The sequence below is a fragment of the Uloborus diversus genome, chromosome 5, assembly GCF_026930045.1.
Source record: "Uloborus diversus isolate 005 chromosome 5, Udiv.v.3.1, whole genome shotgun sequence".
Classification (NCBI taxonomy): domain Eukaryota; kingdom Metazoa; phylum Arthropoda; class Arachnida; order Araneae; family Uloboridae; genus Uloborus; species Uloborus diversus.
This window is the reverse complement of record NC_072735.1, coordinates 177,784,780-177,811,081: the sequence shown is the minus strand read 5'-3', so window position 1 is coordinate 177,811,081 and position 26,302 is coordinate 177,784,780. Positions and strand designations below refer to the sequence as shown.

Genomic DNA, 26,302 nt, shown 5'->3' with positions numbered 1-26,302 from the left:
TAATTTTAAACAAACTGGATAGTGATATTTCAGATTTTATTGGTTCCTTAAACAGTTAAATAATTTTGATAATTTGAAAAAAAAAAATGCGTATTTTATTCAAATTTTTTGCTTGTTTGCGAAAAATAGAATTTTACTCAGAAATTAACAAAGATATGATCATAGTCATATTTAGCTTTTATGAAGCCCTTGTTTTGTTGCGTCGATTGCCACTTTTTTCAGTGTTTTGTTTCAAATAGTTCGCGAGTTATGAGTGTTTTAGCAAACGGCTCCCCCCACTGCCTTCCCCCCTCCCCCGGGGTTGTCGACCATCCAGGGGGGCGAAGACATGAGGTTTCATAATCACAATAGTGCCTGTGACATTAATCAGAAATAATTTTACGTCAGGTCTTCCATGCATGCTCAAAATACCCCTTCAGACCCTGAACTATAATGCAAATCGTGTTCAAACTTGCTACTGTCATTTTGTTTTTCAACGCGTTAACAGTACTTAAATGATTTTAACAAACTGAATAATGATATTTTGGACTTCATTTGAAAAAATAATCAAACAATTTTGATTTGGAATTTATTTTGGTCAAAAAAAGTTTGTTTTGCGCAATTTATTCAAAAATTTTGCTTGTTTGCGAAAAATGGAATTTTACTCAGAAACCAACAAAGATAGGTCCATAATTATATTTAGCTTTTATGAAGCACTTGTTTTGTTGCATCGATTGCCACTTTTTTCAGTGTTTTATCTCAAATAGTTCGCGAGTTTTGAGCGTTTTAGCAAACGACTCCCCCCACTGCTTTCCCCCTCCCCCGGGGTTGTCGACCACCCAGGGGGGCGACGACATGTGGTTTCATAATCACCATCGTGCCTGTAACAATAATCAGAAATAATATTGCGTCAGCCTTTCCATGCATGCTCAACCCCCTTCAGATCCCGGTCTAACAGCATTGACTGAGAAACAACTTTTACAGATTCCCCCCCCCCCCCGGGCCTGTTGATTGAGTCTGTTATGGTGATGGGGCTTGGCGATATTGTGGGTCGCCAAAAGTGCAATGCATGGTTGCTTAAACAAATTAACAAAAACATCGAGCTTGTTAGTTACATCGACTTTTGGAGTATTATACTAATTTATTTAACTCCAAAAGCTTTTTTAAAGTTCCTATTATAGAAATTCGTAATATATGTGATGAAAATTACTGTATCACATACATTTATTAGTCTTTTTTTTAATTCTTTTCAGTCTGATACAAATTTTTACATTGAACCTAAACAGTGGCGCAGCGAGGGGGGGGGGCGTGAATACACCCCCCCAGAGCCATTGCTTTTAACATAAATGCAAATTCTAATACAGTTAGTTTCTCATATGAAAGGGCTGTTTTGATCAGAAAAAAACTCTCTCAGGATATTTCTGGCTGCGCTAGTAAACTTGATTACAAAAGAAAAAAAAAAAAAGTTGGATGCAAACGCAAGTAGCTTTTGTCAGCTTCGCTTCGATGAAATCGGTTTCTTCCTCCGAGAAGGTTTTACGAAAATGGGCAAGAATTGACATTTTCTTGCGATCCACACTTGATGTTATACAGTACATTTTTAAGATGGAACCTGTGGGACAATTCCTTCACTTTTTATTGATAGATGTAATGAAAAATGTAGTGCTTAAATTTCAACTAAGCCTGAAAAATTTCCAGCTAAAAACGCAAATTACTCCCGCCAATTAAGTTTGAGCATTGAAACAAATTGCGTAGAACGCGGAAAATTCTACCCTTTCCAACGATATGTAATATTAATATGTGCAAGTAATTTTTCACCCCCATCCATATTCGGGAATTTATGTGAAAATTGGGCCTAAATTGGAATAAAAAAAGAACTACTTGTCGATTTTTTTTTTTTTTTTTTTGAATTGGTCTGCAAACCTTTCCGGTGCTAAAAGAAAGATAATGTGAACATTTCAGCGAAATTGACCGGGTAGTTCTCGAGTTTTGTGCGTTCAAACAAACAGACACTTTTTGGAGACTTCATTTTATACTATGCAGGGATACGAGAGTGGTTAAAAAAGTAGTAACTTTTTATTTTTACTGAAGCGATTTCGCTAGTACCTTTGGCGCTGATATGAGACAGACACATAGAGGCATGTGGTGGTCGGTAACTTTCAAAAAGTTACTTGTGAGGGGGACAAATTTTTTTATTAGAAGTATGATGAGGAGCCCGAACGATCTTTTACTGCTCTAAACGTATGCTCATAAAACTGGGATATCGTTGTAGAATGTTGATGTTGTGTGTTTTTACGAATTTCTGTGGCATCGTCTGCGTTCAACATTCAGAAGAAGCAGCAGCACTTGTTGTCTCTTTCGAATTCAACCAGGGTGTCCTAAAAATACTGCTTGTTTTCAAAAATTTATAACAGGAGAATGGTTAATGATAAAAAAGAAATTCTTGCAGAAAATTCATGTGGTGGGCGCTAAATTTATCCCCCTCAGAGTTCCAAATTTTAGTTCAAAAATCTTTCGAAAGATGACGCTGCACATAGTAAGCCGGTATGTCAAAAAAGAAGAATTGAAATTCACCGATTTTTCCTCCGATTGCGACATGGGATTACAGTGACGATTGTTTCAAAATATTGCTTTGTTCTTTTGCTCATTATTTTCGAAAAATTATGTCATTTTCTATATATATATATATATAAATTTATTGGCTTACTAACTGCAGCGCCATCTGTTGCAAAAATTTTCAACTAAAATTTAGAACTCAGAGGGAAAAAAATTACGCCTACCACATGAATTTTATGCAAGAATTGTTTTTTTTTATCATTTAATGTTTTCCTGTGATAAATTTTTAAAAACAGTCTTTTTCAGGGCACCCTGTATCTTCTGTACATATTGTCATATTGTCCCGAATCTTGCGGTGAGAAGGAGAGGGTCTTCCTTCAGTGTCATGTGCAATCCATCTTTTCATTTTCCGAAAGCAGCGGAACAGAATCATCGGATACCGTGTGACGAAGGCAAAGCCAACTTGCCTTCTCCTGGTAAACGATCAATATATGTTGCTCAGTACTAGAGTTCTACCAAAGCAAATGGTTCATGCCTTCTTGTAACTTGGTAGAAAGTGGTAGATGTGGCAGGTGGTTTTATTGTAGGATGTAAGTTGACCCGAAACAAAAAACAAAAGGGCATTTCTGTTATGTTTTTGTATTTTTGCATACTACCCTTGTAAATAAATGCTCAATGTCAGTTGCACGACTTTGTGTGTGAGAAACGTACTCTGATTGAGTGAAACGTTATTTTAATCTCTTCTGAATTGGAATAATAGTTTGCAGTTCCTAATATCAACGTAACATACGCTGAGCTCCTCTGATTGATTAGTTATTTCTCAGATGGCGCCACTAGACGTTGTTTTAAACAGTTACATTAGTGGCGACATCTATGAAATAACTTATTTACTAAAGCGAAAGATCTACTATAGTTACATTGTCTTTTTTTTTAATATAGTGTTCGCCCAGTGGTCGAAAATCAAACCATAGTAATGAATTCTTAAAATTTCAGAAAAACAAAAATAAATTTTCATGTTCTTAACAATTTTATTTGTAGTCTTATGCATTCGTTCATTATGAGTCTAAGAACATACAAGTTTATATGTACTTAAAAATATTTTTATATGTTATTATGTCGTTTTTCCACTAGGACCCTACTACTGCGGGGTAGGTGCAGACAAGGTGTACGGCCGTGACGTCGTGGAATCTCACTACAGGGCGTGCCTGTACGCGGGCATCCCCATCTCGGGCACCAATGCCGAGGTGATGCCCGCCCAGTGGGAGTTCCAGGTTGGACCTTCGGAGGGCGTGGCCATCGGGGACGACCTCTGGATGGCCAGGTTCATCCTTCAGAGGGTGGCCGAAGACTTCGGAGTGGTGGTGACCTTCGATCCCAAGCCCATCCCGGGAGACTGGAACGGGGCTGGAGCGCACACCAACTTCAGCACGAAAGCCATGAGGGAGAATGATGGTATCAAGTGAGTACCGTTTCCCTTAAGGTCTGTCATGGATTCAGATTACAAACAACTTGTGGTACGCATATAGTTCTCTGTGGTCTTCTGATAATCCCTCAGGGGCATATTCATCATTAACACAATCGATCGAATCGAACACGATTGATTGTTTTAAAAATGAATTAGACCACAGACTCTTAGACCACAAATAGACGTTGTCGAAAATACCGCTAGCTCTTTTCTTCCATGACTTGTTGTTTGAAACAGAAACATGATCGTCACGTGATCTGTATGTCACTGAGAGAGAATTGCGGCAGCTCTGTTGTAGCATTTAGGGTGATTGTGGTCCTGGAACATTTCCTGGTTTTTTGAAAGTTCGCTGCTAAGTCTTGACTCGCTGTCGCTTCAGAAAATTTGATGAGTCCCCTATTAGTTGACGTGGAAGGTCGCCTGCTCGGAAAACGTTCTTCCATTTGCAAACTTGAGCTAGTGTTGAATAGTTTAGCGTGAGCAGGGTAGTTACAGTAAAAAGTGCTTTGCAAGTACTGTTGGTTCTTAGTATTTAAAAAATTAACTCATAATAAAATATTTTTTTTCTGAAATCTTTTAAAGACCATTCTCCTTGTAAAAGACTTAAAGTTTATTTATGGGGACGAACCTGGTTATGAATCGCTGATGTTTCTGTAACATATCAATCCGATTTAGCTCTTCTTCTTATAAAAATAAAACTCATTTGTCGGAAAATTACATTGTTTCTAAATGGACTCTCTCCTTCACAGGGAAATCGAGAAGGCCATCGAGCGTCTCTCCAAGCACCACGAGCGCCACATCGCGGCCTACGACCCGAAGCAGGGCAAAGACAACGAGCGCCGCCTGACGGGCTTCCACGAGACGTCGAGCATCCACGACTTCAGCGCCGGGGTGGCCAATCGCGGCGCCAGCATCCGCATCCCGCGTCACGTGGCCGAGGAGGGAAAGGGCTACCTGGAGGACAGGCGACCCTCCTCCAACTGCGACCCCTACAGTGTGGCCGAGGTCATGGTCAAGACCGTCTGTCTCGGAGAGTGAACGGGTAAGTTTTTCGGCCGCACGCGCGCACCAAGTATCAGAGCCGAGTCTCCGTCTTGCGTGCGAAATTAGGTGCAGGGTGTTGGAAAAATAATTCCTTTCCTGAACTTTCCCAACGATCTAAACCCATGTAGCAGTTGTTTTTGAAAGAAAAACTTAATTTTTAAAAACTCGTCGTTTATTTGAACACTCAATCATAACTATTTACAGAATAATAAAATAAAAACAGAATCGTTTAAAAATAAAAACTATCTCCATCTATCAACTTGATAGTCACCCTCACTCACTCATTACAAACACCACCTCCTTTCATCTTCATGCACGTGTCTTATGCACTACGACTCGGCACGTGCCGATCGCCGATTGGCGATGACGTCAATCGCGTCAGCCCGCACCCAGCCGACGTGCAAGAACGAATTTTCATGGGAATCTATAACTTTTCTCTCAATAGCCAACACAGGGACACTGACAGTAACTGATCTTTTTTGCTCTAGTTAATAAATTATTTCATACAGGTCGCCACTAATGCCACTTTTTAAAACGTAACGTCTAGTGGCGCCATCTGAGAAGTAACTAATTAACCAGAGTGGCTGATCGTATTTCACAATAATAATGATTCTGGTCCAGAAAGGGTTACAACTGTTGAAAATATTTATTTTAACCTGTTAAAATGAACGCATCTTAAACTGTTGGAAGTTTTATCTTACCCCGGTTTTATTAAATTTTTCTTAAAATTACAATTGCTAAAGAGGTCGGGTTTTTTCTACTTTTACTACAAGGTTGCACACAAATACCAACAGGTTATGATGCATTAATTTTAACAGGTTATGAAATTAATTCAACAGTTTTGACGATTTCTGGACCAAAATCTTTATTAATGTAACATACGATTAGCTACTCTGGTTAATTAGTAATTGCATAGATGGCGTCACTAGACGTTACGGTTTAAAAAGGGGCATTAGTGGTGATATCTATGAAATAATTTATTAATAACATTTAAGAGCGAAAGATCTGCTACTGTGGTTAAATATCTTTTTATTACAATGCTTGCTTTGTCTTGGGTGGATGTAATTGTTTTAAACAAATGTTAATATACCAATCTAGTGATTGCAATACCGAATACCGGTATTTTACGATTTCATAATACCTTTCCATAACACCTGTTTTCACTGAAGTAAAATACGGTATTTTCGGTATTAGCTGAAAATAATAAATAATTTTAATTTAAGAGTTTTCAGTTTCACTCTCTAGATATATACTTTAACTTTAAATGAACACTTCTTTTTCCATGATACAGTACCAAAATCAATCAAATATGTAAAAATTATTTTGCTTTAAAAGCACAATCTAATAGAATATCATTAAATAAAAATAGCGGAAAGATTGCTACATTATATTTTTATTACTGAATAGTGAGATGAATCGAATTTTCGTGCGCTTATGTGCTTTATGGTTCAATTTTTTCCATTTCCTTAATCACTTGATTTCCCTTTTGCAAAAGTTAATTATTTCAAGTGTCATTTCGAATGTATTTTTCCTATGAACAATTTATTCCAACCATCATAATACTTTGATATTTTTTAAAAATATTTGTCTCAACTGTACTGAATTTAGACAAAAACTTTTTCTTCTTAGAGTAACAAACAGTAATTTGTTGTCACCGGTATTGGTTTGTGGGCGTGCCTTGCTATTTAGCTTCATATTTGGCAAGATCAAATTTAGAAATTAAATACTGTGCCTTGCCAGAAAAGACAACCACGCACACCCCACTTGTGACATCCCAGGATGAAACAGTTTGTTTTAGGAATCTGACATTTTAAAAAAATAATTAAAAATTAAATGTCGCGAAAATAAAAAAAAAATGTGGTTCCATTATTATTGAGCAATTACGATTGCTTATTGTTCTCACTTGACTGTTTTGAATTCCTATGATTTTATTCCTCCCCCCCCCGCCTCCCTCTACAGCACGACGCTGCTCCTCTAACGAAAACCGTCTCCAGGTTGCGTCACTTACTTGCCTACCTTTACACATACACACAACTACCCACACATACACGTTGCCCCCCCCCCCCGAAACAAACACACATACACACAACTGCCCACACACACAACTAACCACACAAAAACACACATGCCTACACACATACCCCCCACACACAAGTGATTGGGAAAAACATAATTTGAATTCAAAATGTCGTAAGTTCAAATTTATTTTTCTTATTATTCTTTTTGCTTATTCTATCAATTTTGGTGACTAAAAGTAGTATTCTTGACAGAGAAAAAACACCCCCCATTGTTCATATTAAATCATGTTCAATGTGGCGAAGAATATGTACAATCTATGTTTTTCCCGCATTCCAGGATCATCGTACCTACCGACTTGTCGATACTTGTAGAGAATTGTCTCCTTCGTAGGTGTCGTCTGCCTCCCCTACCACTCAACGCACCTTCCTTTTCTGTGGACTGTGGTTTCTTTGGACCATTGAGCCTATTTGTGAATACGAATTAGTTCAGATGTGTATAATTCATTCTTTTATAAATACGTTAAAATAAAAACGAATTTTGTTTCGTGGTTGTAGCTCTGTTGTGTTCTTTTCTTGTTTCTGTAGCAAAAAAGCACTTCTTCATTAATTGTAATTAGTGATGTAAAGTACCCGGGTATATATTTTTAGGGGTAAATACCCAGGGTATATCCCCGGGTAAATACCCGGGTATTTATTTCAAAAATTTATATTCAACTAATACTTTTCTGTATGTCTTCCATATGCAGAAATTTCCTCCACACCACGGACGGATACAAGGGAGGGGCGATCGCCCCCTCCTTGAGCCGAGAGACGGGAAATTTCTTCATGTATATTTCAATACTGAAGTTTCAAAACCGTAATTTTACATTATAATTTTACATTATATTCGAGTCTTTAAAGCGCAATCGTAGTACATCTCTTATTACTCTGGGGATAGGGGCACGAACTTTCTACAGGAATATTTTTGAAATTGAAGTTCCGAAATCTCAATTTTAGACGATGGATGATATTAGGGATAGGTAAACGAGGAGTTCAATGCACTCCTTCGAAAATTTTTAGAAATTGAAGTTCTAAAGAGTAAAGAGTGAAAACAATCGCCCTCTCCTTGAACATTTTCTGGATCCGCCCTTTCTCCACACTTAGTTCAATTGTTCAGGTGTATTTTGTATCACACACACACGCACACATAATATACATAAACATTTAAAATTCATTTAAAATTTTTAATCTTTTATTTTAGGGTTTATGTAGAAAAAAGAAAATAGTCACCTTTTAATACTACCTTAAAATTTTTTTCAAAATGCGCAATTACTAGGGGATTTACCCTGCCTTTGGATAAATACCTAAAAAAATATTTACCTTCCCACCCTACAGGGGAGCAAATGTAAATGAGCAAGGCAACAGAATAGAATATTTTGCTTTTTTTTTTTTTTGCTTATTAATGTGAAAACTGTTTCTATATTTTCCATGTTATCACTTAAATATCAATAAAATAAATAACACCATAGCCTTAATAACTTCTCAGTTTATTCTTCCAAACATCCCTCATGCTTCTTTTTTTTTTTCATTTTGGATATGACTAACCTAGATTGTGATTTTGAAATCCTGAAGTTCTTAATGAATTGCTTATACTTCTCCAATTATGACATTGAAAAGAAAGATTCTTTGGTTCACAGTATGTTTCTTTCATGATTTCATCAAGTCTTTCAATAAAAAATATTATAAACTGTGTAATACATATGTATATATCAGTTTTACCAATTATTTCAAATTTAGATTTAAAAAAAAAATCCCTTTCACTTTTTTGCATAATACCCAGTTTTTGGGTATTTACCCAGGCCTTGGGTAAATACCCAAAAAATATTTACCTACCCACTGGGTATTTACCCTATCCACATCACTAATTGTAATCAAGTTTGATGCTTTATTCCTTATTGGAAAAAATTATGAACAAGGCTGCAACTGAGTTCCGCTACTAAAAGTAATAGCTTTAGTAGCATGAAATATGAAATTTGGCCTTCAAAATAATCGCCGGATACAGAAAATAGTCTCTCATTTTAAAACAAAATGCAGTCGACTCCCGATTATTCGTGGATTTGGGTGGCAGAAGTGCCGCGGATAAAAAAAAAAAAATTCGGATAAATCACAAAAAGACTAAAAGGAATGACTAATAAGATAAAAAAAGTTCTTCAAAATCTTGGTTGTGTGATGCATAACTTTTTTCCTCAAACAGTGAAAATATACAACAGAACAAGAAAAATTGCATTTTTGCACAACAGAACTCGATCAAGAACAAGTGTCAACAATGAAAGCTAGGAAACGAAAAAATAATCAACAATGAACGCTATCTACTGGAGTTCAGGGTTCATCCACTGGAGTTGGGTTTAAAATTTCAACTATCAAAATATCACCAAACAGGCAATGGCTTCGTTCAAATGTAGAAGCAATTTTCACCCGTCATACCTTGACGGGAGACTTTCTTTGCTTTTCGCTGCGAAAATACCTGTGTATAATCGGAAGTTAACTGTAGCATTTATATCATACTAGCAGAACCCGGCAGATGTTGTCCTGCCTTATACATATTTTATCCCCATATGGTGAGTGTGATGGCATTAAAACGTTATAACGTATTATAACGTAACGTTATTACGTATAACCATCAGAAAATTTACTAACAACATACCTCTTACGAAGAAGCGAGTTCCTTAAATTTTGAAAATATCACCAACAGAACGGGCGAGACAATAATTACTTTTTTGGCAAGGCTGAAATCGATTTGAGTGCCCCATTCAGCGCTAAATTTATACCATTCCGGAAGGCATTAAAATAATTTTCAATACTGCAGCATATTATGAAAAATAATACGTATATGAAGTATTTTCGAATAAGACTAAGCTATTGTACTTTTTAAACACATAAAACGTTTAAAGCCTGGATACTTATGAAGTGGAAAAAACGTTCAGATTTGAGTTAGAATGAGGATTTCAGTTGTAAAATATCGTTAACAGTCGCTCTAAAATTATCTATCCGAATGAGGAAAGTAGTCCCCCCCCCTCTCTTCGGAATAAGAAAAAAAATTCAATACAACATCAACATTCTGTTTTTGGTTTATCCTCAGTTTTGCCGAAACCTCAAACTTCCTCCCCCCTATAATATTTTAATATATCAAATGTATGATTAAATCTGAAAACGGGGGGAGGGGGACGAAATGTTGACCCCAATATACCCCCAATAGAATGTTGACACACACACCCCCAATAGAATGCGCGTTTTCATCTGACACCCTTTTTTAATACCTACAAAATTTGCAGAATAGCTCCAAAAAATTCCCTTTTTAATAAATTCTCGAAACGTCATTTTTAGAATATCGACGTCAGTCTCTCAAAATCAGCATCAACCATTCTGAAATAACGATAACGGTTCATCTAAAAAACTCCATTAGAATAAAATTAATAGTAAAAATCTTCATTAATACAGCTAAAATCCATGTCTTCGGCCGGCTTACAAAAATTGTAAAACGATCTGTTGATAATTTTCGTCAAAAAGATATTGTCGCCAAATCCCGAGATACTAATAGTCACCATGACATGGAACTAAACATTTTCATCCAAAATGTTTCCAAAATGAGTCGTAAAATTTGGCGATTGTTTGAAAATGTGCAAAAAGAAAAATTTATGGAAGTTTTTGTGCTCTTTAATGGCTTTGTCTAATTTAGTTTATGGTGGATTATTTTACATCTTGAAAAACGTTTTAAAGATTCTTTTAATGGCGATATTTCGTTTACATGGTGAAAGCGGGGAAAAAACAGCGACAGTTGAAAAAATTGCCAAATGTATTCGCATAAACTACTGAAATCTTTGCAAAGAGTTTGGCGAGATTTTTATTGGTAGATTGGATAATGAGTGATTGTCTGATCAGCACAAATAATAAAAACAGAACAATAATTTCATTAAAGTTCCATTTAAATGGAAAATAGTCAGCCAAATCCATTTATTATCAGCCAATCTTGTGAAAAAACGTTACTGTAAGATTTGACTTGAGAAAAGCCTCGAACAGTCACACGAAACTCAAAAATATTGAACAGTACAACAATTCTAACTATCAACTGGGAGTTGAGATGATTCACTAAATAATGAATTGGGTTGAGGAAAGCCTTCGAACATGGAACAAAAAAAGCCCATAACTCGTTTTTCATACAACTTAGAACTTTCTAACAGATGCCATCTTCAGCAGAAAAATAAACGCTTTCGATGGACACATAATTTTAATGTGTGCACGTATTTTTTAACCGTCATATTGGGGCATTTATGCAAAAATATGGACAAATTAGAATAAAAAAGGAACTATCAATCGGATTTTTATCTGACTGGTCTACAAACCTCCCCAGTACCAAAAAGAACAAACGGTGAAAGTTTCAGCCAAATCTGCCGGGTAGTTTCTGAGATCTTAGGGAACAAATTTACCAAAGTCCATTTTTATATATATAGATTACCCCGGACATACATACAGAAGTAGCCATTGATGTATAAAAATTAATGCGATGGTGCCCAACCACTTTCTACCCGAAATCCACACGTAGTATTAAAATAATTCTCCTGGGCCAGAATAGAACACATACAAAAAGTTTCCAATTTTTTCATAGCGTCACGTTAAAACAAGGCGAACTAAGAATTGTACTATTTATCATTGCTTGGATGCTTATTTTATTATTCCAGAAACCAATTTCTGAACATCTGAAATTTGTTTTTCGATTAGTAACACTGAACAAAATATCGGGCCACATGTGCACCATGGTTGTACGTTGAGCACCAATGTATTCATGCAATGTCACTGCAATAAATTGCCATATTTTGGCTATTGGTATGTAAGCAGGAGGCAAAGTTTTCCTAAAATAAGAAGGCCCTTGAAATAAAGGGACTTAAACAAACCTTTTCCACACTTCAGTGTAATTCTTTTAAGGGGTCTAAGGACCTTTAACCTTCAAAATTTTCGACTTTCTGGAAAAAATATGCTATGCTTTTTTTAATTCTGAACATTTTGATACCTTATTTATTACTATACGCAAAACACTTTTCAAGTTATCGTAAAAATGCTTAAACTCCCCCCCCCCCAGAGATTTATGATAGCAGCAGCCGTTTAAGCCTCTTTTTCTCAGGTGCCGGTTTCTCGTTTTGCGTGTGTGATATCTCAGAAAGTTTCTTTTATATTTCTGTAAAACTTGAAATGCATGTTTGTCTAGTTTATTTTTATGATCTGAACCTAAATTTATTTATTTATTTTTTTTAAATTATTGATTTATTTTTTTTTTGAAATTGTATAGGTTAATACCAAAATTTTGCTTGAAAAAATATTTTTTTTTTAAATATTAACTTTCATTTTTAGTTAAAGTTTAGTTTCAGATCATAAAAATAAACCAGACAAACGTGCATGAAAAGTTTTACGGAAATAGATACAAAACTTTCTGAGATATCAGGCACACAAAACGAGAAACCTGCACCTGAGAAAAATAAGCTTAAACAGCAGTTGTTAGTTAACATAAATAAAGTTTACGTATTTTTACGATAAATTGAAAAGTTTTTTGCTTATGGTAAAATTAAGGTATCAAATTGTTCAGAATTGAATCATGCATAATATATACATTTTTTCCGGAAAGTCAAAAATTTTGAAGGTTAAGTGTCCTTAGAACCCCTTAAAGTAACACTAAAGAAAGAAATACCGACACTTTCTATTGTCTAATTATAAATTAAAAACGAAAGTAAAATTCCGCATAAAATCAAATAGAAATCCGCATTCGTGACGTTTCCGATCGTGAAAATAGGAGCTCGTTTTCTAAAAATGAATGTAATGAGACTACAAGAAATCTTAATATATAAAAATCAATGTCCTGAGATTTTGAATTTAGAAGAGTGCAGTTTCCTGTTAAAGTTTGCTTTGCAATAACCATTAGTAAGTCACAAGGACAGACATTTAAAGTAGCAGGGATCGATTTAAGAGAAGACTTTTTTTCACACGATCAATGTTATGTAGCTTGCTCCAAAGCCAGTTCATCAAGCAGTTTAATAATTTTAGCACCAGAAAAAAAGAAAAACTAAAAATGTTGTATACAAAGAAGTTCTAGCTTAAACATAGGTATAACAATAAAATGTGGATGACCTGTGTTTGCAAAGATAATCAATACTTTAAAAGGATCATTAATAACAGTTAAAGATCGGTTAAGGACAAGGGCATATATATATATAAGGAGTTCAGGGTCCCCGGGATCCTCCCCAAATTAGAAAAAGTTATAGGTAATAAGTAATTATTATAGGGGATTTTCGAAACTAAGTGCACTAAGCATTGTTAATCCCTGCTAATTCCATTACCCGAGCAATGCCGGGTACGGGAATGCTAGTTAAAAATAAAGATTTTACTAACATTCATTCAGATTGCAAACGGGGAATAAATAGCAATAGCAGAATCTAATAACTTTTTGCAAAACTCGCGATCGCAAAAACTAACCATGCCGAACTAACGGATCTCAAAAATTGTGATAGCAAAAGCGAAACTTTTGTTGCAAAGATGAGTATCACCAAGAAAAGAGTCGCGGTTTTTTCAGAATAATTTGCAAAATAGTCATTTTGGCTAAAATAGTCACCTTTGCTTCAAAATAGTCGCTTTTAGTACTGCTATAAATATAACAAAGGTTGTTTTCAAAGGTAAAATAAATGAGCTGTTGTGGGCATCACATGACTTTCTTTTACTCCAATTTAATGTCATTTCCCCATTACTGGCAATTTTAATGTGATTCAATTGTTTATTCTCTAAACATCACCAACAGTAGCCAAATTGAAACCAAATTTAAAATTAAAAAAAAAAAACATCGCCAAGTTGGTGACAGAACTTGGCAACCAAAAGACTGGCGATATCTCGCCAAGTGTCCGCCAAATTATAACACCACTTGATTTTACATCGAAATTAACAATGATTTCCCCCCAAAAAGGGGCAAAGACCCCTTTAGGAACATCCGAATGCAACCAAAAGGGAAGGTGCACAACTAGGCCCCACTAGGAGTCTATGTACCAAATTTCAACTTTCTAGGACATGCAGCTTTTGAGTTATGCCAGAAACATACATACGGACGTCACGAGAAAATTCGTTGTAATTAACTCGGGGGTCGTCAAAATGGATATTTCGGGTGTCTGTAGGTTCCTATGCATATATCCACGTGTGGTCGGGTCAAAAAAAAAAAAAAAAAAAAACAACATTCATTCGGGGTGAGAAAAATGGCAATTAAGGCCGATTTTTGAGTGAAATTTTTTTTGCGAATACAATAATTCCTTTTTTGTAAAAGGAAGTAAAAATGAAAAATCAAGTCTCTTAAAGAAATCAAATGCAATTACGGTTGCACAAGATTATAAACTTCAAGCTAGTCACATGACTGTTGCACATTACAGTTGCCAGAAACCAGAAACAATAGTAAGTAAAAATAGTACACTTTGCTTATTACTCAAAGGCCGAGTACTCGGTACGTCTCTAATAAACTTAAATCAACATCTAAGTTTAAATTAACTACCAATTAAAATCCAGTAGTGTTTGAATCAAAATGCATTTCAAGATATTTAGCAAGAAGCTAAGGATCATGGGGTACAGGGTGCAACTCCCGGCTTCAATTTCTTAGTGTGGGGGGCATGGGTGCAAGACCTTCCGTCTCAGGACGGATTTCCGTCTTGGACAAAATTTCCCAGACGGGAGATCGGGACGGAAAGAAATTCTATTACTTTCCTTCAGTTTTTACTAAAAAAAGAAAAATTGAGTGTTCGAAAAATATGCTTTAATTGCAGGATCTTTCCATAACCACGAATTTACATGGACATTCTCTTGATTTTCCGCCATGAGCTTGTTTTGTTTACAACGTGCTTTTGGAGGTGTGTGTCCTTTCGGTTTTTTTTTCTCATTTGCTAGTGCATTAATCGCCCATACCCTTCCCCCACCTTTCATTCTTTTCTGGTTTGTTCGCGCTATCTTGGGGAGACTTTCCGATCAAAACTGGTTTATGTTGCAAAAGTGAAAATCTTATGTCAAATGCGATTTTATTGCTGCAATAAAAAGATTTAAGATTGGCAGAAAAACTAATGGCTTGGAGCCCCGATTGCTTTTACGCCTAAAATTGCGTTTTTGGAACTTCAATTTCGAAATATTGCCGAAGGAGAGTTCTTGAACTCCGTCCCTTCGATAATGCATTCAAAAAGCGTGTAAATGTTATGAATGTTTCGTTTTTAAAGCTTCAATTTCGGGGAGAGCCAGCTACAATATAATATTTTTGAAGATCACCCAATATTGTGATTTTGGTACCCTGAACCTCCCCTTTCCCTGAACTTTACCAAAATGGCCTATCATTGCGCTTTTTAGACTTCAATTTAAAAAAATTGAAGTTTTTGAATTCGGGGAGAGCCCCCAGACCCCCAATTATTGGTGTTTTTTGGAACTACGATATCAAAACTCTTAAATATTACAATTAAAACTACTAGGTTCATATTGTTAGAAAAGTCAAAAGTGAAAAATTCAAAGTAAATACAGATTCCAAAACTGCCATACTCAAAATCTACAACATTTATGATCGTAAATTTTTCCTTAAGCACGCATGTGTGTATGGGGAGGGGGGGGACTCAAAATATTTTCCATCTTGAACACATCCCCAAACTTGCACCCATGGTGGGGGGCCTCTCTATGTAATTTCTTGACTCTATGATTTGACCGATGCATGATTTTTCTCGTGACGTCTGTGTGGGAGTATGTATGCACGTATCTCGCATAACTAAAAACGGTATGCTATGTTGTAGAAAGTTGAAATTTGGTGTGTACACTCCTAGTGGGGTCTAGTTGTGCACCTTCCCTTTTGGTTGCATTCGGATGTTCCAAAGGGGGTTTTTTACACCTTTTTGGGGGAAAATCAGTTAATTTCAATGCAAACTTTATAATTTGGTTAACACCTGGCAATGTTTCCAAGCTTTTGATCGCCAAATTGGCAATATATCGCCAAGTGTTCGCCGAGCGAAATCGATCATCTCTCCCTCCAATTTTTCGAAACTGAAGGACCAAAAAACGCAATTACAGACAAGCTGATGATATTACGAAAAAAAGGTTCTGATGTTTACCGTAAAAAACATTTCGAAACTGAAGTTCTTCGCAAGTTTTTAAGCTTCACTTAAACGCTCTCCAACTTGAATTTTTCAAAATTGTAGGTTTTTCAATTTCATACGGGAGCATCAGCTCACTCCATTTAAAGAGGGCTGCGTGCTAAACACCTCATCCAATTGTGGTTTTTTTACGATTTGGATGATACTAGTTTGGGGAACTCTTGTCCAAAATTTTTTCGAAATAGAAATCTTAAAAACTTAACTGTAGACCATATTTGGTAACGTTAAGAGCTTAGCAATTTTTCAAAATTGAAGTTCCGAAAAATCAGTCCTTAACGAGTTTCGTTGTTAGAAAGCATAGGCGGATTTAGGACTGAGTTCCTGGGGGGGGGGGGGGGGCAGGATTTTTTTTTTGGAGCAACATTTTTAATTGCCCTCCCCCTTCCATGTTTTTGTCTGTTTTCTGTGATGCGTAAGGCCATTCTTTACTTTTTTATATGTCGTTTTCATTACTGTGTGTAATCATGCTGTCCTTTTTAAATTGACCTTAAAAGAGAGGGGGCTGGTATTAAGAGAGTGACGCAGTGCTCCCTTTTAAGTGGGATATAGAATATCTCCAGTTTTAGGGGGGCCCGGGGGTTACTCCCCCGGAGGAAATTATCTAAAATGGATATAAAATTCTGCATTTTGAAGTCTTATAAGGGTTAATTGGAAATAATAGGCAAATATATATATATATTTTTATTACGCTTTAAAAGTGCTTTTGTGATGCAAGTTAATTCTTAATTTATACACTTGATAAGAAATAAAATTGAAGCACACTTTGCTTAGGAGTTTCAAAGACTTGTCTAATTATTTTCAAGGTTTGGTTGGTTAGATTGGGTTTTTGGCTCAAGAGCCCTTGTAGGCTATACTGCGCCAATTCTTTTCAGGGATTTTAGAACCTATTAATAATTTGCACTTTCCAGTCTCTGAAATTGAGTATTAGATTATACAGTTGTACAGTATTGTTCAAACTTTGTAAGAAACGGCTATTTTAAGTTTAAAAGAAAAAATAAACTTTAATTTCCTATTCAAAAAAGAAAAAATCATGATTTTTTTTGTTATAAGATTTTGGAAGATAAGTTGTTACTATATAAATTCCTCGCAAAATTGGGGGGCATTGTGCCCTTTGCCCCCCCTCCCTATAAATCCACCCATGCTCTTCTGAACTATTAAAAAACAAAAAAAATAATATATTTTTTTTAATTTTTGGAAGATGTGTTGTTACTACGTGAAGTCCTTCCAAAACTGGGGGGGGGGGCATTGCCCCCTCTGACCCCCCATAAATCCGCCCATGTTAGAAAGCGAGGAGCTTAGTAGAGTTCTCCCCTGGATATATTGAAAATTGAAGCCTTGGAAATGAGATTAGAGGCACTCTTTAATGGTTTAGGCGAGGTGAGGGGACTTCCGAAGCGTAGCATTTTGAAGACTCTCCTATTTTTAGCCCGAAAAGGAAAGATAAAAAAAGAAAAGGGGGGGGGGGAATGAACGAAATAGGTTGTGTGTAAAGTCATTTACTAATCAATAATCTGCAACAATTGAATTTTTTTAATTTTAAGGTTTTTTTTAAAAAAGACATTCAGATTCTTTCCCAACATTCGTTTTCTTTTTAATTATTATTGAAAATACTTCGTTTACTCAAGCGCGATCTCTTCTTTTTAATAATTAAAGAGTGTTTTTGAAAAACATTGTACTCAGCCATTTACTTTGAACTTAACCTCAATGACTAATAAAATAATCTCGAAAAAAAAAAAAAAAAAGAACCAACTTCAAAATTGCTCTAAAAAGTGAAAATTAATTTATTTTTTGAACACCATTGATACAAACATAATTCTTGAAGTTGACGCAAAAACAAAAAGTAAATCAATGGAGTCGTTTCCAAAATTTTAAAAGTATGTTTTTCTGAAAGAGCAAGCTTAAAAACATAGGATCTGACATTTTTTAAATAGTTTATTTAAGTTTAATATTTTAAAAAAATTACTTAAGTCGGTGCGCTTTCATTGTTTACACATCTGTCGTGTGACATCACAAATGATGAAATGCCATTCACAGAACAAAATATTTAATTCACATCTTTACTCATGTGTATTGGCAACGATATGGTTGGTAGCAAGCGTAGAGCACAATTTTAATTGGCTGCTTGATTATCATCACGTGGAAACGTAGTAGAAAGATGCGCCAAATTGCAACATTTGTGACGTCATAAAGACCACGCCTTGTTTAAAAAATCGAACAGTTTAAAAATTAATTCAAAAATAACTGTTGGGAAAATGAAAGAATTTTCTTGGTCCATTTTTTCTTTGCTTATTCTATCAATTTCGGTGACTAAAAGTACTACTTTTGACTGAAGAAAACAACCCCATTTTCGAGCCCTGTTAGTTACTGTGTTAATTATATAGCTATATACAGTGGCGCACACAGGAATTTTGCTAGGGGAGGGTCCGAGATCAAAAGCCTCATTTTTATATTATACCCCAATACATCGCCAAACATATTGACTTGATTTTGTCGATTCGTGAGAACGGAAAACAGTAAAAAATAAACTATTGAATAAATAATTAGCATTTTGTAATGAAATATACTTAAACAAATTACCAGAAAGTAAAATAATTTTACGCTTTTACTTTTCTTATAATTAAGAAATGGATGCAGCAAAGCAAATTCATCGTTGTAGAAGCACCAGAAGTTCATAGAATCTCATTTTAATCTATAAATACAAAACTGAAAACATCGTTATTGTTCATTTATAATCACCTTTCTGCTTCTTTTAGGTCATTTGTTATACAAAAAGTGCATAATATTTTTTAAAAATCTTTTAGCATAAGGATTTTATTTTTCCATTCATTAAAACTGAAATTATTGTTCGCTTTGTTTGGAAATATTTTACGTACAAAATACATAGAATCGTAATCAATCGGGGAAAAACAAGACTTATGGGAGGGGTCCGGACCCCCTGGACCCCTCCCTTGTGTGCGCCACTGGCTATATACTTTAAAACACTGTTATTTTATAGGGAAATACACTGACTACCAATAAGTATTTGGACACCTGTGATAGAAAAGAAAAACTAACTTCATTCAAAATCAATTGTTGGTAGAACCTTCACGAGAGGCAATTACAGCGTCAACCCTCCGGGGCATACTTTCCACATGTCTTTGCATGACAGCTAGTGGTATTTTCTTCCACTCAGCTTGGAGAAGACATAGAAGTTGCTTCACCGATTTTGCACGGGGAGTGCACCCATGAATTCGGTGATGCAACTCGTCCCAGAGGTTCTCGATAGGGTTCAGGTCTGGGCTCTGGGCAGGTTAGTCCATTCGATGAACTCCATTGGCAGTGGCGGATCTAGCCAATTATTTTGGAAAGGGTCATTCGAATTTTTTTAACAAACTTTCTTTGGATGTTCGTCCTAATGGTCGCCTCTCAAACAGTGCCGGATCATCGATTTTTCCGAAAAATCATCGCCTCTTCCCATCTTTAAGTTTTTATGCTAAGTTCGAACATTAAAATAACAATAGAAATAGGATGAATTTATAAAAATTAAGATAAGGTGAATACCTAAAAATTCTTTATGTGTGATTCATTGCTTTGAAGAGAAAGATATCAATGTTTAGTTACCTTTCGTGGCATTTGTGGAGGATCATGAGAATAAGGGGCTCTTCTCCTGAAAAAATTCGAAATTAAAGCCATATAACTCAAATTTAGGCTCTCTTTGATCTCGTGAGCAATACGTGTATTTAGAGGACAGCAGCATTTATAGATCGTTCAAGTGTCTAAAGTTGGCATCAATAAATGATGTACACAAATTTCTAGAGATAAATAGTTTTATTTCGAGCAGAGGACATAATTTCGCTCCCAATCAAAACCTTTCTTTTAAAGTTAAACTCATGTGTTAAATTTTGTTACTTTCTCATTCAATTTTTTTGCTTTTTTTTCTTCTTAAAAAAATCCTACGCTCACTAAGTTTTGGGAGGGGCCATGGCCCCTAAGGCCCCCCTCTAGATCCGCCCCTGTCCATTGGCACCATACCAAGCTTTGGTTAACGTCGAAACATGACAACTGGCATTGTCGTCCTGAAAGTAACAGGGGTCCAACCCGTAAAACTGCCACAACGTAGGAAGCACATTGTCATCCAAAATAGTACAGTAGGCATCGGAGTTGAACTTACCATGAATGGGGACCAAGGGTCCCCCATTCATAGTTCAAAGGCCCCCATCAAAGGCCCCCATTCATAGTGGTTTCCCATACTATGAGAAACACCCCCAGACCATAATTCCACCTCCGCTGAACTTGACTGTTGGCACAATGCATTCTGGCAGGAGACATTCTCCAGGTAGACGCCAGACCCAGACTCTGCCATCCGAACGGTAAAGGGTGAACCTTGATTCGTCATTCCAAAGAACCTGTTTCCACTGATCTATGGTCCAATTTCAATGTGCTTTGCACCACATTAACCGAGTTAGACTTTGTGATCAAAGGCTTACGGGCAGCAGCATGACTATGAAAACCAAGCAGATGTGCTTCCTTATGGATGGTATTATATGAAACAATACTTCCGGATGCCTTGTTGAAACTCCTGGCGGATGAGGGCCATCGGTTGGGTGCGGTTCTTCCAAATTTCTCTCGACCGCACTCGTCGGTCTCTATCTCCCAGTTTCGTTGGTCTGCCGACTCGGGGCACATTCCGACAATGACGGCTCACTTTCCACTTCTTAATCACATAGGCCACTGTCGATTTTGGGTACTTCAGATTACAAGTAATGTCCCTTAAGGATCGCCACATTTGTGATACCCGATAATTATACCTTTCTCGAAATCAGAGAGCTCCGAACTGCGAGGCATCTTGCGACTAAAGCCAATGCTGTTTCCTAGACGATATATATCGGCAGAGGCCGTGATGTACCTTAGGACCGCAGATATCGACGTTTGCATAGGTGTCCAAATACTTATTGGTAGTTAGTGTAGAATGCAAACATAAAACTATTTTTACCTTGATTATATCAGATGTTTCCATGAACTTACATGTGGAGGTTTGCAGACACTAGAAACAACTGTTTAGACAACTACAATCCTACCCTCAATTAGAAAAAGGCGAAAATAGCAGAAACTTTGTTTCATGCACCAGCCTCTGCGTAGTACTGCTACCTGTCAGGAAGAAGGTCAACTGAGACTACACATTGAGTTTTATAGGACCAAGACAGATTTTAACAGGGTTGGCTTTTTGCCGGCAGATACTAGTTTTTGCCCTGCCAGTGGCAGAAACTGGTTATAACTGGTAAAAACCGGCAGAAACTGGTAGAAACTGGCAAAAACTAGAAAATGTTTTTAATAGCTCTAGTAATTACTTAATGACAGGCAATTAAGTAAAATAAAACATGTAACTCCATTTCGTCATTGCAAAAACTTAATATAATAGTTATTTAATAATTAGTGTAAAAATATGTTAAATAACAAGACTGACATTTCCAAAGCAAAGTAAAATGTATCATACTTGAAATTGCTATGCGTTAGAAATTTTAGCCTTGTAATGTTGTAAGTAACAATTTTTTCAGTTTGTTTATAATTATTTTGTTTGCATTCAATATAAAGTGTTATATATCAAATATTTAAACAAATACAGATTTTTTTTATTTCATTAAACTCTAAAATTCAGGAACTTCTCATTTTACACTAATATAACAGAATAAAGCCATTCTCAAAGAGCTCCTGCTGCTGCAACTTACTGTGCTGATTTAGCAAACAATGCAATAATAGAGCTTGAAACGAAATATGACTGCAAAGTATTATCTCCAGTAACTGATTATGAACTCAAGATGGAGTTAATGACGAAAATTATTGAAGAAGAAATGCCATCTGTTACAACTTATGGGTGTTCAGCGCGTTACTTAAATCTTCTTGGACTGGATATCACACCAGATTCTCTCATTAAACATGTGGTTTCAGTCCAGAAATATTTCAGAAACCATCACAGGCAAGGAGCTTGGCTAAAGAGTATCCAAAAGCTGTGAAACCACATATACCTTGTAATAGACGGTGGAATAGCTAGGTGGACCGCTTAGAGTTGTTTATGAAGAATCGCCCATATTATTTACAAATACTAGAAGAACATGAAGTTGATATTCATGACAAAGGTATTGTTCAGATTATAAATAATCAGATGATTCACAAAGAAGTTAAACACTTGCTGCTGCAGATAAAACCTGTTGCTATTGCTCTGGAAGAGAACTGCTCAATTGCAGAGGCTTGCGATGCTTGTATTTGTTTAACAAAAGACGCTCTTATGTGTGCTTTTGAGAAGGAAGTGATGCACAGATTTATTCAAGCAGTTACTGATAACCATTTACTCGTCGCAATGCTCCATCCAAAGTATTTGGGAGTAAATTTATCACGTAATCAAGAAGAAAGTGCCCGAACTTTAGTCGCAAATATTAACCCTGATTATGTACCTTATACTATAGCTTTATAAAACAAATTGACCCCTTTTCCCGAAACCTATTTTTCCAATCAAGTTGTAACAACTACTCCAGCTATCGCATGGTGGTTCAATTCGAAAAAATGTGATATAGATGAAAGTTTTGTGAATCTTGCTTGTTTTTTGATGATACTGCCAGCTAGGTCTGCTGGGATTGAAAGAATCTTCGCAAATTTCTCCTTTGTGCACAACAAATTGAGAAATTGTTTAGGTTTAGAAACTTGGTCAAAACTTGTATTTTGTTAAGGTTGCTGCAGTGTGAAAACAATGTAAAATTTGATTTAAATAGTGATAGTGTTGTAAATAAATTGTATTTGGGTTAATATTTAATTATTTTTCTTATACATTTTCTATTGTATGTCAGAATCTGCATTTATGTCATTTTTTGAGTTTCTGCCATAAATGTGGCAGAAAAGGGTTTTTGCCATGCCGGTTTTAACCAGTTTCTACCAGTGGTTTTTACCGCCTCGGCAGAAACCTGCCAACCCTGGATTTTAAACACTTTTTTCTCTGTGGTTCAAGTAGTCCCTGGAGGCTCCAGTAGCCCCGTCTTATGGTACATAATTTTTTACATAAAATGTATATTTATGGTATACTATAAAATGAAAAAAAAATATATTTTTAAATCTACCAATATATTATAACAATAATATAAGAAAATAAACAGTGATTTAAGGATACAGTTATGATTTAAAGAAGTTAGTTTGTGCTGATTGAAAGTATACGATATATCAAAATATCGAACATACATACATCAAGATAGCGGACATTTTCAAAGAACCCTGTTTTTTTCTGAGGCAATGGTTCCTTAGCTTTTCACTACAGAGGACCACTTGGTGACCTTCTGAATCCTGAGCCGACAACATATGATAGCAGCAATATTTTCACAAGAGTTATATTAGATAAAATGAGACAAATTCAAAATTTCTTTAATAAATTTAATTACGACTATAAAAATGATACAGATTAATTTTTACTTGCTAATTTTGGAACATCAACTACTGGTTGAGGATCCTTGTTCAAAGGTCAGTAGCATAACCAGGGGTTGGCAGGAGTGGCTCTCGCCAGGTGGCGCAGCAGCTATGGGGGCGGCATTTCAACTGATTAAAAAAAAAAATTTGAGAGTTTTTTTTTTTTAATCATAGAATTTGAAAATTGCGTTAAAAAATGAAAAAAAAAAAAAAAACCTCACAAGAAAAAGAGCAAGAGACACACACATAACATCTACTGATAAGGACCATTGGGCATCAGTGAAAACAACTCTAAAAAAGAAAATATGGAAAAAAATTACTCCGATTTAAAAAAAAATAATAATAACAAAACCAAAAAAAACATTAAACTTAAAAAATTTATCCTTATTACCTCCTGCTGCCTCCTATTTGTCAAATCAACTAATCAAAATGTTCCAAAAAAAATTGTTTTGGGGAGACCACACACCTTCCATGTGGGCGACCTTGGGGCGGGGGGGGGGGGGGTGCAATTTCTTTAGTTTGCCAGAGGTTCTAGACCCTATAGTTATGCTACTGTCAAAGGTATCCTGTTAATCTATGATCGAGTACCTTCACACTGCTTTCTGTAGTCACCAGCACCCAGTTGAATTAAATCAATGAATAAAGTCAAAAATACATTTGGCAAGTGAAGAATAGAAAAATACATTTAAATTATTTTCACACAAATAATGTCTTGTTGTGAGTGTGCAGTGTCAAATATTTGTTTTACCATTCATAGAGCAAGCAACATTCACACGAATTAAATTTTCACTTGTATCGACTCTTAAATGTTTCTTTCAGCATGAAAAATAAGAAACATCATGAAACAAAAACCTCACAAACATATTTTTTGCCAGTATGCTAGCTTAATTCAGGGGTTCTCAACCTTTCAAGCTCTGCTTCCTCCTTTTAGCACTGATGTGAGGTCACGCCACCACCTCTCTCCCCCATATGCTGTCCATGCAAACAATATAATCAAAAGTCAAAATTTGAAACTAAAGCTGATTATTAAATGAAAATATAGATAAGTGAGAATACAAAACTTACTATCACTATGTATCATTTTATTTTGAACATCTTATTATTTGAATAGAGATCAAAGAATCAAAAAACTAAATATGAAATGATTTAAGGTAAGCTAGGATCAGGAGAAGATGGCTTTATAAGGCCAATCACGTTCACAGTACTGATGGGAAGGTTGCAACTGTCTGGCCTGAGCAAGTTTTAAAATATTGGATTGGGATGTGGCAAAGCTCATCTCAGCTTTCTTTCAATGCGTTGCGCAATATTTTGACTTATTGTTTGCTAATACTGAAAATTCAGACTAATCATGGGCACCCATATGCAAAATTGTAAGGGGGGTCTCAGATATTTTAACCATGGTTTAGCAGGGTATTTCCTCCATGGAAGCAGATTTCAGGGCAGATTAGAGTCATTAAGATTTGACATTTTTAATAACTTATTCATCTAATGGCTGGAGAAGAAATGTTTTTACATTTTTGCGGAAAAAAGTACTAAAAGCAAGGGAGTTCTAATTTTTAGGGGGGGGGGGCGAGCCCCCCTTGCCCCCCTATATGGGCACCCTTGAGACTAATACTGATACATAAATTAAAATTAAACTAAAAATCTGAAAGAAAAAACCCTAAAATGAGGCAGTGAGAAGCAAGGGATGTAAGTGGAAAAATTAAAAATTTGGAGGTAACCAACCAGTACCAATAATAGGGGAACCTGTCTTTGGGCAAGAGATAGTACTAGTAGTCCTGATAGGTGCTGCTGGAAAGCATGATTTAGAAAAAAATTTCAATGAAAGCCTACCTAAGACGTTATCTTTAAATGTGTTTTACTCAAAACCTGAAAATGTTCACATATACTGTTTGACCACGGATTGTATGTAATTTGGCAATCTGCCAAGTAACGATGATTCCATCTGAATGAATCTAGCAGGGGAGAAGGGAAAATAACGATGGGACTTTGATGCACGTGTTTTATAATGTCATTAGTGCCTTATTCATTTATTGCATTGTCAAAAATAAAATAAGAGGAAACAAAAATATTTACCATGGAAACAACAAAAAGAAAATAAAATATTTTCATTTCATTGAGGAATGTAAAAGCAAAATATTAAGCTCAAAAACTTTGTTGTGAATATATAAATCAATTAATTTTTGCCGTGAGAATATAGATTGAATGTACTTTAGATTTAAAAAATGTTGCTGGGAGCAAATTTTCATTTTTACAAAACTAAGGCTAAATAATAGAGAGTGCACATATGAAACAAACCAACTAACATTCTTATAAACTAATAGATACGTCCATTTCCGCCTACAAACCGGATATTAGCCTCTCCATGTAATCGATGTTCAGACAGTATCCCTTTGCTTCTCACTGCCTCAAATGTGGAAATAAATAACCAAGGAAGAGCAAGTTCTAGACAGCTTTGTGCATTTTATTTTCAAATATTTAGGCCCCCTCGAAATTCTTCTATGCCCCTCAGGGGGGTAGGTCTTTAATACCCCCCCCCCAGGGTGAGAACCACTGCTTTAATTGATAAGGACCGAGAATGCCTTTGAGCACTACTCACATGATGAGGGGTTTTCCTCAGTATGTTCTCTCATATGGCT

The 26,302-nt window shown here is 35.8% G+C and overlaps 1 protein-coding gene across 1 annotated transcript in view; it reads left to right on the top strand.

Annotated features, from left to right (window-relative positions):
• The window catches only part of LOC129223394 (glutamine synthetase-like), a 68,512-nt gene extending 60,902 nt beyond the window's left edge, over positions 1 to 7,610 (top strand). The window contains exons 7-9 of the mRNA XM_054857986.1: positions 3,667 to 3,994; positions 4,750 to 5,042; positions 7,400 to 7,610. Coding sequence (XP_054713961.1) covers positions 3,667 to 3,994; positions 4,750 to 5,038 — 617 coding nt within the window. The 3' untranslated portion in view covers positions 5,039 to 5,042; positions 7,400 to 7,610. The remainder of the gene's footprint in view (positions 1 to 3,666; positions 3,995 to 4,749; positions 5,043 to 7,399) is intronic.
• The last annotated feature ends 18,692 nt before the right edge of the window (positions 7,611 to 26,302 follow it).